The sequence below is a fragment of the Camelus bactrianus genome, chromosome 33 (assembly GCF_048773025.1).
Source record: "Camelus bactrianus isolate YW-2024 breed Bactrian camel chromosome 33, ASM4877302v1, whole genome shotgun sequence".
Classification (NCBI taxonomy): Eukaryota; Metazoa; Chordata; class Mammalia; order Artiodactyla; family Camelidae; genus Camelus; species Camelus bactrianus.
Genome location: NC_133571.1, coordinates 5,870,516 through 5,884,445, shown reverse-complemented (window position 1 = coordinate 5,884,445; position 13,930 = coordinate 5,870,516). Strand labels below are relative to the sequence as shown.

Here is a 13,930-nt window from a genome sequence, read left to right as displayed (position 1 = left end):
ATGTAGGGTATATCTTGTTCACATCCTACTGCCAGCTCCGTGCACACTGCTTGACACACACTGAATGCTCAACTGGTTGCTCCATTCATTTTTTACAATATTTACAGAGGTGTACTATGCACCAAGTACTGTCCTAGGTGTTTGACATATATTATCTCATTGAAAACTGGCTACAACTCTTATCTCCATTCTACAGATGACAGAACAGATGTTTAGAAGTTATAGAATTATTAAACTTACAACGTGCCTTGATGGGATTCAAACAATCTATCTTTCCCTAGAACTGAGATATTAACAGTACAAATTTGAGAAATTTAACAGAATACCTGAATCCAAATTTGCAGGGGTTGTGGACCGGCTTGTTTGTGAGGACTGTCTGAAGCAGTAAGTGAAAAATCCCTGAATATGTGTAGAAAGCAGATTTCTCCATGATTCATTTGTATCTTGCAGTAAAATATCATGAATCAAGTATGGAAGCACAGTCTGACAAAAGTCAGTTTTCACCTAGAATATACAAACATATCCAGTCAATAGTTTTGAGTAAAAATATTATACTTTCCTTAAAATTTTCAATTCCTGTTACTGACATATTAAACTTAAAAAAAAATGACAGGTGATCTGTCATGAACTCTATGTACTACTAAAAAATATACAAAAAATGGGTACCAGTTAGTGTTTAAAAAAAAAAACTAACTTAGAATATCTATATCAAACATATATGTTACACAGCAATCGTTCATTTTCAGCCAAGGTAATCTGCATATAATGAAATAGGATATCGCTTACAAATGAAATTATTCTGTCACTACACTATTGTACAAAAAAATTTCACGGTTGAAAAGTGTTACTAATAACAGAAGAAGTTTTCCAACTTGATAAAGGCGATAAAGCAGAAAATGGGGATCAAATTTAAGAGAAAAGCTGAAAATTTAATTTTTGCACATTTTCTACACTCAGTGATGAGCACAGCAGTCATGTTGAAATGTTTGTTTTTAATAAACTCCAATTTCTGGGTATAAAATTTGGGTACTTATCTATGGTATACTCCAAGTGTAGAAAATTGCTTTAATATATGTGGTACAATAAAATAATATTCAACTTTAAATAAGACATCATCTTCATGCATTCATTACATACCACACACATAAAACAGATTATAAATTACCAATTGTACATTTTTTCCTTTTAAACTAAAGACAAATCACAGAGCCAGTTTTGAGAATATGAAAATGAATATATGTATATTCATGCATGACTGAAGCATTGTGCACTATACTAGAAATTGACAACATTGTAAACTGACTATACATCAGTAAAAAAATAAAAATAAAAATAAAAAAAAAAGCCAGTTTTGGAAATACAGAATTTAGGGACCTAAGAATTAGTGTATGTGTGTGTATATATATATATATATATATATATATATATATATATGCGCATATATATTTGGAACATTTCATCCTCTGACCTAAAGTCAGAACTTTATACAAATCTTCAGTTTGTTTACTAATGAGAAATGATTATGTGCCAGGTTATCACTCCGCTGACCTGCTACAAATGCAGTGCAGTACTGCAGAGTGTGATGATTTATTCACTGTCAACAGTTTTTCAGTAGAAACAAGGGCTGCTTTTTAAACTGCTTTCAATAAGGGCACGTTACCAAAATATACACTTCTGTATTCGTTATTTTTAATTGGTAGGTGTTAGACCTAGTCAAGTATTTTTTTATATTTCTGTTAAAACTTGCTTGACAGTGTCATCAGTGACCAGCTGGTGCTTGTAATGGTGTTTAGAACTGCTTAACTGTGTAATAATTTACAGTGCTTTACTCATGTTTTCGCTGACCAGGATTGGGCTGGAGAGGAGGGGGAACTTAGGTGATCTGCACATCCTCCTCATTTTGCTCCCAACACCTCAGAGACAGTGGTTGGGTGTTTGTGCATCTTGCTGTTCATAACTCACCATGACCGGCATATCTGCAGTTATGTTTAGCCCCTTATGGTTTCTTTGTGTTCTGTTGTCCCTGTCTGTGCAAACACTGCAGCAATATGTCTCAGGCCTCAGCCAGCCAAAAATGCCAGAAGCATATATCAGCCTGACTTTAAACTGCACAAGTTTTTCTCTAGGGCACTTTTCCACAGACCCTTTTCCTAAGCAGCTTTGTTCTAGGCACAGGAGTATTAGAAGCTGGAGATGAACATCGTACCCAGGAGAAGAAAGGGGACTGCGGCATCTACAAAAACAAGGACAACTCTGCAACAAGTTGTTACCCTGCATGTGATTTCTGTGGAAACCAGTGCCGCCCCCTGAACTCCTACTACAAAACTGCAGGCTTGCAGTCTTGAAGGTACTAGACCGCTGTGAGCTCCCCTGCCTGACAAAGAAATAAAGCTGCCTTTTCTGCTTCACCCAAAACTCTGTCCTCGAGTGTCAATTTGGTAAGCGGGGTACAGAGGCAGAGTTTCAGCAAAAACACTATTATAAATCAGGTTAGATGTTAAAGTCTTAGAGCGCCATCACACTGTGCTGCTTTGGATGATATAAAAGCATATAAACTTTCAGTCTGACTTGGTAGGTACCATTACTTTCTATTGAAATAAATGGTGTACTGTACCTTCAAAAATAAAAAAGCAATCCTAACTGCAACTCCATCTCTTTTCTAACTCAAGAGAGCATATCAGGGAAAGTAAACAACAATGACCTTATTAGAAGAAGTAAAAAATTAAAAAAAGTTAGAGCAGGCCTTTGGTTAACGTGATTTACAATCATCAGTATTTTAACTATCATTGGTAACAAATTATTCAAGGCACCCCCTTAGAACTCATCCACCATGTGGCTACCCCACAGCTGAAACCTACTGCATAAAGTTGAGGCTAAATAAAGATGCGCTGCTGGGTGGATTCACAACAGCTGAGCACAGGTGATGCTGCATGAAGAGGACGTGCAGCACGCAGCACTCTTATTCGATACACAGGCCATGAACTTGGACACAAAAGACAAATGCAATGGGACAAGCCAAGAAAACTGTTAAGAGAAAGCTCAGTGAAAAACACAAAGGTAGAAAGCGATTAAGTCAGACTAATTAATCTTCTTACTTCACACATTGGCTTTAATAACTGCAGAACTTCACTTTTTGTGCCTCCACTATCCAAAAAAGCACAAGTCAGTGTCTTTATCCAAATGTCATGATTTTCACTTTGAGGAATCCACAGGTTTGTATCATCCAAGCCTTCTAAAGGGCTTTCTTTCTCAAGTCTGGGTACTTCTAAAAACTAGAAAAAAGTGATCAGAAAATGTAAATAAGGTAGGCAGAAATACATTTTACCTTTTCTTGCAAAACAAATATCTAGGCACAAATAAATCTGTTTCTAAATAAAACTAAATACGGTTAAAATTAAATCTGGAGGCAGCCGTTACCCTTTAAAATAAAAATACATTTATGTTTACATGAGAGGCAGAGTTGTAAAAAATTACCGACCTAACACAGCAAGAAACTTGAGTTCTACTCAGCTCACTAGTGGTGTGTTAAACAAATCACAAATTCTCTGCCTTATCTGTCTCATGTATAAAACCAGTCCAAATCTACTACGCAGCATTGGTTTCAAGATGAAATGAAATTTTAGAATGTTAAAACCACAGTGATTTACAGGTTATTAGTTTTATTAGTAGTTTAGTATTATTAATATTAGTTTAATATTAATGATAATTAGACTAAGACCAAAATGATATTTATGATACATTAAAAGTACTATTTCAATAATGGGTATAAGCCCCAAAATTAAACTGGTGAAAACTTAACTGCTTATTTCTCAGTTGCTTTATGGAAAGAAAATATTAAAGAAAAATGCTTAGATGAAAGGAGAAGCAAGAGTTCTTAAACCTTTCATAGAGTACTCTCAGTGGGACCTTGTTATGATATCAACATGCAAAAGGGAGAAATCTACATGTCATCTTCAGTTTCACTAGGGGTTTGTGGTACTTTAACTTGCTATGGAAATAAATGCTTGCTTGTTGATCACAGTACCTATAAACCACACCCAGGATCTGTAGCTTTCATGGGATCAAAGTAAGAGTTTTCTACTCCTAAGAAAAATAGCTTGTCATGAAGAACTCCTACTATCCCCCAAATCAATGACCACTTCTTTAGGCCACCCATCTCGGCGTTTTCACACCGCCATAACTAAAAGTACAAATACCTTGGACTCAAGAAGTACAGCTGGAATTATTCCCAAGAAAGGTTAAATGTTAGTATATTAAACAATTTGATATTCACATCCCAGAGCAAATAGAACTGTTCTAGATATAGTGAGCACCCAATAAACATTCATTATTTGCGAGACCTTTTTTCTTGATGTTCGAAAAGGCTGTAGATAGGTCAGCATGGGATCAGTTGTCGTCTTATAAATCTCCCAGAAACTATGTCCAGTTTTTGTGGCTAAAATGCTTTTCAAACAGGTAACAGCTGCTGATCGCACTTTGACACTGAAAAACACATATAATTCAAATGCCACAAAATATATCAACTATTAATCTTGATGAATATTAGGCAAGTATCAATGAAAAAATTAAAATCTGAAAATTTAAATTTATATTAGGAACTGTTTACATTTATTAAGAAATTTTACATCTATAAAATCCTGTAACATCAAAGCAAAAATTATCAAAGGATTTTTAATATTCCTTTCGTAAACGAGTTACTAATCACTGCAACAGCAATTGCCTTCATTCAATACAGTAAAGTTTATATTATGACTACTATAAAAGGACTCTTAAAAAGAAATACTTGGAAAATACATTGACCAGTAAAAATGAGTAATGAGAATGACAGAATACTAATTCACCCCAGTAAAAGTACTTCGGTAACATTTTCTCTAAGAGACACAAATAATTTGAGGTAAGACATAATGGAATTTCCCTACAAATGATAAAATTATTGTCTAGAATAATTTTAAATGAACGTTTAAGTGTGTACTTATTTTGACTGGAAGCTAGTTGAGAATCATTATGTAAGGCATCTAAAACCTCGAATACAACACTGAAAGTCCTTCTCTTTTGTAAACCTGGATTCATCCTTCATTCCTCTTTCTATCCCTCACTCCTCCACATCCAGTTCATCAGCAGGTCCTGCTACCTCTGTGTCAGAAACATGCCCTGGTTCCATGCATGTTCTGTCTCATCTCCATCACTGCCACCTTTAACTGAGTCACCATCATTCCTCCTCTGGATTACTGCAGTAGTTTCATAATCGGGCTTCCTGTTTCCATTTCTGCCCTATGACAATCAATTTGCCATATAAAAGTTAGAGTAAAAATGTAAACTGCATCATGACATTACTTTGCTTAAAACTCCATGGCTTCCTTATGTATTTCGAATCAAATCCAAATTTCTTAATCAGAATTAGTCCTAACCTCCTAACTTTAATTCATACCATCTTCCAAATTTCTTAATCAGAATTAGTCCTAACCTCCTAATTTCATTTCATACCATCTTCTTCCACACCAGGCTCTTTCTGATCCTCAAACACACAAAGCTTATTTCCAATCTACCTATTCTCTGTCTGAATGTTTTAGCCCTAATCATCTTACAGCTGACTCCTGATCACTCAGATGAGCTAGATGACACTTCCTCAGAGAAGCCTTCCATGATTCTGGGAATTCCTTAGTCAACATCCCCTTCATATACCTGAGGCCCCTTAAACATGTAATGAAGGTTCTTCCTCTTATAAAAAAGACAGGAAAAACAAGCTGTACCTATTCCCTGTGGTTCTCAAGTTCGAGTCAGACTAATATTTTTGTGCATTTTTTCCAGAAAAAAATCAATTGCCAATTACTGTGTAACAAATGAAACACTTAATGCTTGCAAATTTTCTGTGAAAAATCTCTTGAAAAACTGTGCCAGATCTACTTTGAAACACATTTTTAAAAAGAGATGGATTAATACATGGATAGGAGGATGGCTAAACGTGATAAAGCAAGGATAATAGTAAATAATGGTAGAGTCTAGGAAGAATCGAGGTGGTTAGTACATGGGTGTTTACTGTAAAATTCTTTCAACTTTAAGTTTGAAATCAACTACAGAAAAACAAGAGAGAAAAAAATGAAAGCATGAGATTAAACAACATGCTATTAAAAAATCAATGGGTCAATGATGAAATCAAAGTTGAAATTAAAAAATATCTTGAGACAAATGAAAATGAAAACACAACCACACAAAATTTATGGGACGCAGCAAAGGCAGTTCTAAGAGGGAAGTTTATAGTGATACAGGCCTTCCTCAAAAAAGAAGAACAATCTCAAATAAACAATCCTACCCACCAGCTAAAAGAATTAGAAAAGGAAGAGCAAAAAACCACAAAAGTCAGCAGAAGGAAGGAAATAATAAAGATCATGGAGGAAATAAATGAAATAGAGATTAAAAAATTGAAAAAAATCAATCAAAACAAAAGCTGGTTTTTTGAAAGAGTAAATAAAATCGACAAACCTCTGGCCAAACTCACAAAGAAGAAAAAAGAGAGGGCACAAATAAGCAAAATAAGAAAGGAAAATGGAGAAATTACAACAAATAACATAGAAATAAGTTTGAAAATTTTTATAATAAAATGTTGGAAAAGAAACCACTTCAGCATTTTTACTGTAACAACAACAACCAAAGAGAGAAAGATACATGTTCCTTAAATTAACAATGACAAAGACAGCAGGCGGACATCACTTATTTCCCAAGAGAAGGGGTTGGGGCTGTCATGGGGAAACAGATGCAAAACATCTATTTACCTTGGAAAGACTGTGGGCAAAAATCCTTTGAAATCAGCCCCCTAGTGGTGGCGATGAGGTGCTCAAATATATCAAAAATATAGCTGAACCTTGAACAAGAGTTGAACTATACAGACCCACTTACACACAGATTTTTCTTCAACAGTAAATACTACAATATTACACAATCTGCAGTTGGTTCAGTCCTTGAATGCAGAACCACAGACAGGGAGGGCCAACAATGGTTATACACGGACTTTCCACTGAGCAGAGGGTCAGTGTTCCAAGCCCCTCATCACTCAAGGGTCTATAAATAACAGATAAATAGGTAACTGCAAATAAATAGATAAAGAAGGAGGGGAAGAGAAAGCAAAAGTAATCTCAAAATGAGCAAGCTGAAATTCTGACACTACCTATTGCCATTTTGCTTTGCAAGGAGCATTAATAGGCAAAAGAAAGCCCTATCTGATTAGCTTAAGACTTTCAGAATTATAAAATTTCTGCTCTATGACTCATTTTAAAAGGATCAAGGCTGAGAAGACAATGGTATCTTTGATTCTGACAACTGCCCAAACTATCCCCAGTTATATCCCCCTATCTTAATGTTTTGTGTTGAACCATCTGATAGTGTTCGTATCATTTATTTGTCTAGTTTACTCTAAAATTTAATATGAATCTTGTCTGGTGTACTCATCACTATATCAAGTACCTGGCACACAGTAAGGTTTTAGTAATTACATGAATTAATAAAAATACTATGCTTTTCACTAAATATATGAAACTGAAAATATGGCAACTAAAAGGAGAACACTTCAGTTACTGGAAATGTTAATTTATATGAAGTCCCAATCTCCTTGAATGTCAGATTAAGTAAGTGCGATCAGATATACGGTATCATTAAATGCTCACCAATCTTCTATCAGTGTACTGTTCAGGTAGGTCAGCATTATGAAGGTCCACTGAAGCTCTTTATCTTCAAATAACTCAAGAGCCTTGGTACACGACGTGTCCCTGTTATGTTGTATCGCTATTGTAGAGAAATCTACAGGACCCACTTCTCCCAAGCAGCTTCCAACAGCCTCTGCACACAGAAATTCCATTTCAGTAGAGTAACAGCTAAGAGACTGTGCATAAAACAGAACTTCGCTAATTTCAAAAACATATTCTGTCATCTCTTAAGATTTAAGTGTTTTCTCAAAGATTTTGAATAGATTAAAGCTACAAAATACAGTATAATTTTCTTTACATAGCATCCATATGGCAATATTTTCCCCCATAAAGTCATACGCAGGAGATAGATTAACTAGTAGAATGTAGATATTAAGGAAAGTACAAATATAGTCACTGTATGCGAGCATCCATTTTTTTGAGGTATTATGTAAAGTCCACAAATATTAAACACTCAGTTCTGTGAAAATTCACACACACAGATACACACACACAAACATGCATGCACACATGCCCATTTTTTTTCCACCTGCATTATTACTACCCAAATGAAGAAGGATATTTTCAGCATATCAGACAGCTCCCCCATGCTCTTTCCCAGTCATGGTGGAATTTAATAAAATACATTAAAACAAATTATTTGATAGTCCTCCTTTCAAAAGGTCGAGCCTAATTCTTCTCCCGTTGAGTGTGGGCTGTACTTAGTGACTTACTTTTAAAAAACAGAGTATGTACAAGTCTTTCACTTCCTTAATTAAAATTATCCCAGGTATTTAATTCTCTCAGATGTGATTATAAATGGAATGGAATTTCATTTTTATATTGCTCATTGCTGGTGTACAGAAACATAACCGAATTTTTTGTGTTGATTTTGTATTCTGTAATTTTGCTGAATTCTTTTATTAGCTCTCTTATGGTAACTTTCTGGTAGATTTTCGGGGGTTTTCTATAAATACAGAAATATGTCATCTGTGAATATAGTTTTACTTCTTGCTTTCCAATTTGAATGTTTTTTCTTTCTTTTTCTTGTCCAATTGCTCTGACTAGAACTTCCAGTATAATGATGAATAGCAGTGGTAAAACTGGGCAAACTTGCCTCATTCCTGATCTGAGGGAGAAAGCTTTCAGGCACTCACCATTAAGTAACATGTTAGCTGTGGGTATAAATCGCTAATATTTTATGCTACACAGGAAAGTCACTGAGTCTCCTGTAGTAAATCAGGTTTGTCCCCAGAGCAGTGCTACTATGGACAAATGGTAAATTCCTTGGTCAAAGGAAATTTTTAGGGTACTGATCAAGTTCTATTTCTTGGCGTGGGTGCTAGATGTACAGGTGTGTTCTGTTTGCAAAAATTCTTCATGTTACATACTTACGACTTTTCTACATGTTAGATATATTTCAATAAAAGTCTACAGGAAAAAGAAGTACCCCAGACACTAGACTTCCACTGAGAAGTTAAGAAAGACTCTGTTGAAAGATGGTAGAATCCGTGAAGCATTTCTGTTCCTCCCATTTTTCTTATTTGAAACAATTTTGTCACAACTTCAAGCTGACTTTAATCACGTGATTTTTCCATCCTGTGATCACCAAATTTAAACACTTACACTAGGCATAATGTTGGCTATTTATCTTACATGAGTTAACCCCCAAATAGTGGTAGAAAAGGACGTGAAAGTGGCTTTAAAAACTGAGTTTAATCTAGCTCTCCAAGTCCTCATTCTTATTTCAGTTATATAAAAAAGATACTAAGTACCATTCAGTTACACTATATTTACAAAATGTATCAGAAGTCAATTTATTTGCAACTTAATGCTACAAACGGGTTTTTCTGACTTCCTTAAATATTTACAAGGCATTTTCAAATGAACAGTTAATCATTAACGTGTGTTAATCCCTACCTTCTTAACTTTATATGAATGTCTTAAGAAGGAAAATGTTATGGGGGACTGCTTAGGGATCGCTGAACTAAACAGAAATACGACTAGCATCTCACATTTCCCCAATATCCCAAATGACAAACTTTTATTGATTTAAAAATATAAAAATGACCACTCAAACAAACAAAAAAAGTGTATTTATTCAGCCAAACAGTTTACCTAAAACTTCTTTTTCACCAGTGTGGTTTGCTGCCATCTTGGATAACTGCAACAAGCCGACAACCAGCTTCACCATCATGCCATCCTGCGGGTTATCTGGAAGCAGTTTTGGAAAAACTCAGCTTATGCTATAGCAGAGACAACATTTTTCTCTATAACATGTTCATATATTAAATTATATGACTAGAAAACTTGCAAAGTTTTTTTAAAAAGATTTTAAATCATGAGCACCTCAAAAATATGAAATGAATGAACATATTTGAACATCCTTCTGAAACAGAATCACGTAAAAGTGAGCAGCAACATTTGGCAGAGAAAAATGTCTTAACAAGTTATGCAGAAAAAACAGTATCTTAGCAAAAATCACAGTTGGAAACACAGAAATCATTCAACATTAAGCTAGAAGGAACCCTGGGAGCTTGCTTGGGTTTTTAGCCTCTAGCATTTAGAATGGACCAGCACTGTCCAACAGAACTTCCTGAAATGATGAAAATGTTCTATAATCTGTGCTGTCCAATGACAGACACAAGCCACGTTACTCCTGAGAACTTGACATGTGCTAGCACAACAAAGAAACCGAACTTACAATTTTATTGAATTCGAATTCACTTAAATCTAAATAGCTACACACATCTATTGGCTGTATTGGTCTGGATGAACAAAATATTCAAACACACAAGAACAAGAGATGGAAAGAGGGTTTCATGTTTTATGTATATGTATCTCCGAAAAAATGCACTAGAAATTTGGGAGTTCAGAGAGTCAAAATAAAATTAATTTTTAAAAGTACTGAGGATAAAAATAACACAATAGAAACGTGAAGTTAATGGGCACATAAACATGAAAATCAAAACATAAGTAGAAAAAATTTCCACCACATGCAGTACTATAATAACTAAACTCAAATCAAATCAACATAAAATGGATGTTTTCTTAAGTAAAAAAAAAAAAAGCTAGAAACACATACAAATATGCGTATATATACATAAAACACACATAGATACGTATGCACAACACACAAACAGGGATAAGATGTTTAAAATGAAACATGTTTCTTTTATTTAAATAAGTTGGAGCAGTAGACAGAGATAGATTACCTTGTATGCCTAGCTCTAAGGAATTCAAATTTTTCTTTCAGGCAGTAGCAAGTGGTTAACGTTTTTTTAAGCAGCAGAATAACATGATTATATTTAGACTTAGAGAAATCATTCCAGCAGAGGTGAAGAGGATGGATAAAATGGGAGTAGTTCAAGGTGAGGAGACCATTTGGGAAGTCTTTCATGGTTAGACGAGAAATAATGAGGGTCTGGGGGAGGGTACAGCTCAGTGGTAGAGCGTGTGCTTAGCATGCATGAGGTCCTGGGTTCAATCTCCAGTACCTTCATTTAACAAAAAAAATTTTTTTAAAAAGAAAGAAAAAATGAGGGTCTGAACTAAATGATGAGAGTCTAAACTAAGTCTCTGACAATTAAATCAAGAACAAGAATTCACAAAAGATTCTTTCAGAAAGAAATGGGTACAAATAACCCAAGTCGTTAAAGTTGGTACCCTGAGATGCTCTCATAAGATCCATCATCTGATCTTTATGTTGCTCTAGTTGTCTTCGAAGATCCTTCAGTCCTTCAAGCCGTGTCAAGGGAAGTGCGTCATAAACACTTACTGAGAGAAAATGGTTAATTTCCTAAAAGAAAAAATTAGATTAAAACGTAACTTTTGACACGTATTGGTTGAGTCTGTAGAATAAAACCTAACAGCAATAAAAAAATCAGTTAGTGCCTTTTACAGACACTAATTCATATCACTGTTACTACGAAATAAGGTAGAAATAAATTACTTCTTCCACTTCAAATCCTACAATGTTTTAATCATTTAAATTCTAATAGACTCTCTCATGATAATGCAATTAGAGTTTCAGATTGTTACAGCATATTTGATTTTTTATTTAAGAGGGTAGATTTCATTTTTTTGTTTTTTCTTATTTTTTAACATATTTTTATTGAGTTAGTCATTTTACAATGTTGTGTCAAATTCCAGTGTAGAGTACAACTTTTCAGTTACACATGAACATATGTATATTCATTGTCACATTTTTTTTTGAGCTACCACCAGATCTTGTGTTTATTTCCCTGTGCTATACAATATAATCTTGTTTATCTATTCTACATATGCCTGTCAGTATCATTTTTTAAAAAAGATTGGTTTTTGTTTTTAGAGCATTAGAGGTTTCCAAAAAGTACCACTATCCTCTCTAATACAAAATAGTAAGATGATGGAATAATTATTACCTCCAAGAGTGAAAAGGGTCCTCTACTGTATTTGATTTTCTGCTGAGTAATACGTAAATCCTTAAAGGCAACGTGGTCAGGAAAAGGATCTAAAAGTTTAATCGTGATATATAGGTTTTCATTATCCTTGTTATCAATCACTAAGTATTTCAACAAGTCCAATACCTGAACATAATTTAAAAAGAAAAAAAATCAAAAGAGGAGAAATGGATTAATTATACTCTAAAGCAAAACAACCAAACCCACTGTAATAAACGATATAAACTCTACTAACCTAGTTCAGATAAAATGTTCTCTATCACTTCAAAGACACCTAGCTACTACTGTTTCTGTGCTTTCAAATAATTCAACAAATACGTGAGGTGTTAACTACAGGATGGGCACTGAGGTATAAAACTGCCAATATTACTGAAACATTTTATATAAGTAATATCTCAGACACCATCACAGTGGGTGAACTGCATCCTTAGTTTTGACTAACTCTATACTTCAGCCTAAGTTAAGAGACAGAAATCAGGTTATTTATTAGATCAAAATTGCCAACTGCTCTGCAATTAAATGATTACAAGGACTAATTCATTAAGAATTTTTTTCCACCATTTTTCAAAGAATATTTTCACTGAAATTACTGATTCAACCAAGGAAACATAAAACAGCTCTTCCCAAGAATACTTTTATCACTGTATTTCAAATGTCATTTTGAGGACGATTTGGGAAATTACCTGTTTCTGAACCTCCATCTGATCATCCACAAGGGGTATAAGTGTACCAACGATAACATGAAGATGATTTTCTAAAGCATCCTTACAGTGAGTTACTGCTGTGTGGCAAACCCGGCTTAACAGGTCACAACAAAGGGAGAAGCTACGTAATGACACACCCGTGAAACGAGCAGGCCTAATAAGGGGAAAAAACAGTAAGTCCTACGACACTACTTCCATATAAACTCATTTAAAAGTCATTTTTATTCAACAGCTCTAATTCTTTTCCTTTTCTTTTATTTTTTATTGAGGTATAGTCAGTTTACAATGTTGTGTCCATTTCTGGTGTACAGCCCAATGCTTCAGTCATACATGAATATACATATATTCATTTTCATATTCTTTCTCACCATGAGCTACTATAAGGTATTGAATACATACAGTATAAACTTGTTTATCTATTTTATATAGAGCAGTCAGTATCTGCAAATCTGGAACTCCCAGTTTATCCCTTCCCACCCTTCTCCGCCCTGGGAACCACAAGTCTGTATTCTGTGAGTCTGTTCCTCAACAGCTCTAATTCTGATGCGAGTTGACATAAAAGTCGTATTTAATTCCTTAATAGTTTAACAGCCAAAAAGGGAAGTGACAACAACAAAATGACAGAGTAGGCAGCTCTAAGCTCTCCTGACAGAAACACTGAAAAACAAGCAAACTGCCAGAACTTTGTAAGAACTCTGTAAAACAGTCAAAAGTCAAAAGTTTACAGCAATCAAGCAATCACTGAATTAAGAGAAAGGAAATTTAAAATCTAGGAAAGCTTTGTGGTGATTTTACCTGCCCCTGCCGCACCCCTCCCCAGTCTGGCAGCAGTCACAAAAACCGCAGTCCTCATTTCCAATGTGGGATCCTGGTCCTTCGTTCCAGAGGGAGCAGAGCAGACCTTATTCCCAAATGATTGTGTTATGTCTGTTCTAAATCTCTCTGGGAGCTATCTGAAGGACTAACATAAGGTGCTTTGCTCTGTTTTCCCTAACCTGGATATCCCCCAGGCTGGAAAAGCTGAGTGCATTGCTTGAAAACATTGCAAGGCTGACCAACAACCCACAGCTGCCTGGGATAAAAGATCATTGTTGAGACACACAACAGA

At 34.9% G+C, this 13,930-nt stretch overlaps 1 protein-coding gene across 4 annotated transcripts in view; it reads right to left on the bottom strand.

The window, feature by feature from the left end:
• Positions 1–13,930, bottom strand: part of ATM (ATM serine/threonine kinase) — a 117,098-nt gene that overhangs the window by 54,963 nt on the left and 48,205 nt on the right. For all 4 annotated transcript variants that reach the window (XM_045506109.2, XM_045506108.2, XM_010969273.3 and 1 more), the window contains 8 exons: positions 12,802–12,976; positions 12,080–12,244; positions 11,343–11,475; positions 9,795–9,890; positions 7,659–7,830; positions 4,341–4,482; positions 3,096–3,272; positions 327–504 (listed from right to left, as the gene is read on the bottom strand). In XM_045506109.2, coding sequence (XP_045362065.2) covers positions 327–504; positions 3,096–3,272; positions 4,341–4,482; positions 7,659–7,830; positions 9,795–9,890; positions 11,343–11,475; positions 12,080–12,244; positions 12,802–12,976 — 1,238 coding nt within the window. The remainder of the gene's footprint in view (positions 1–326; positions 505–3,095; positions 3,273–4,340; positions 4,483–7,658; positions 7,831–9,794; positions 9,891–11,342; positions 11,476–12,079; positions 12,245–12,801; positions 12,977–13,930) is intronic.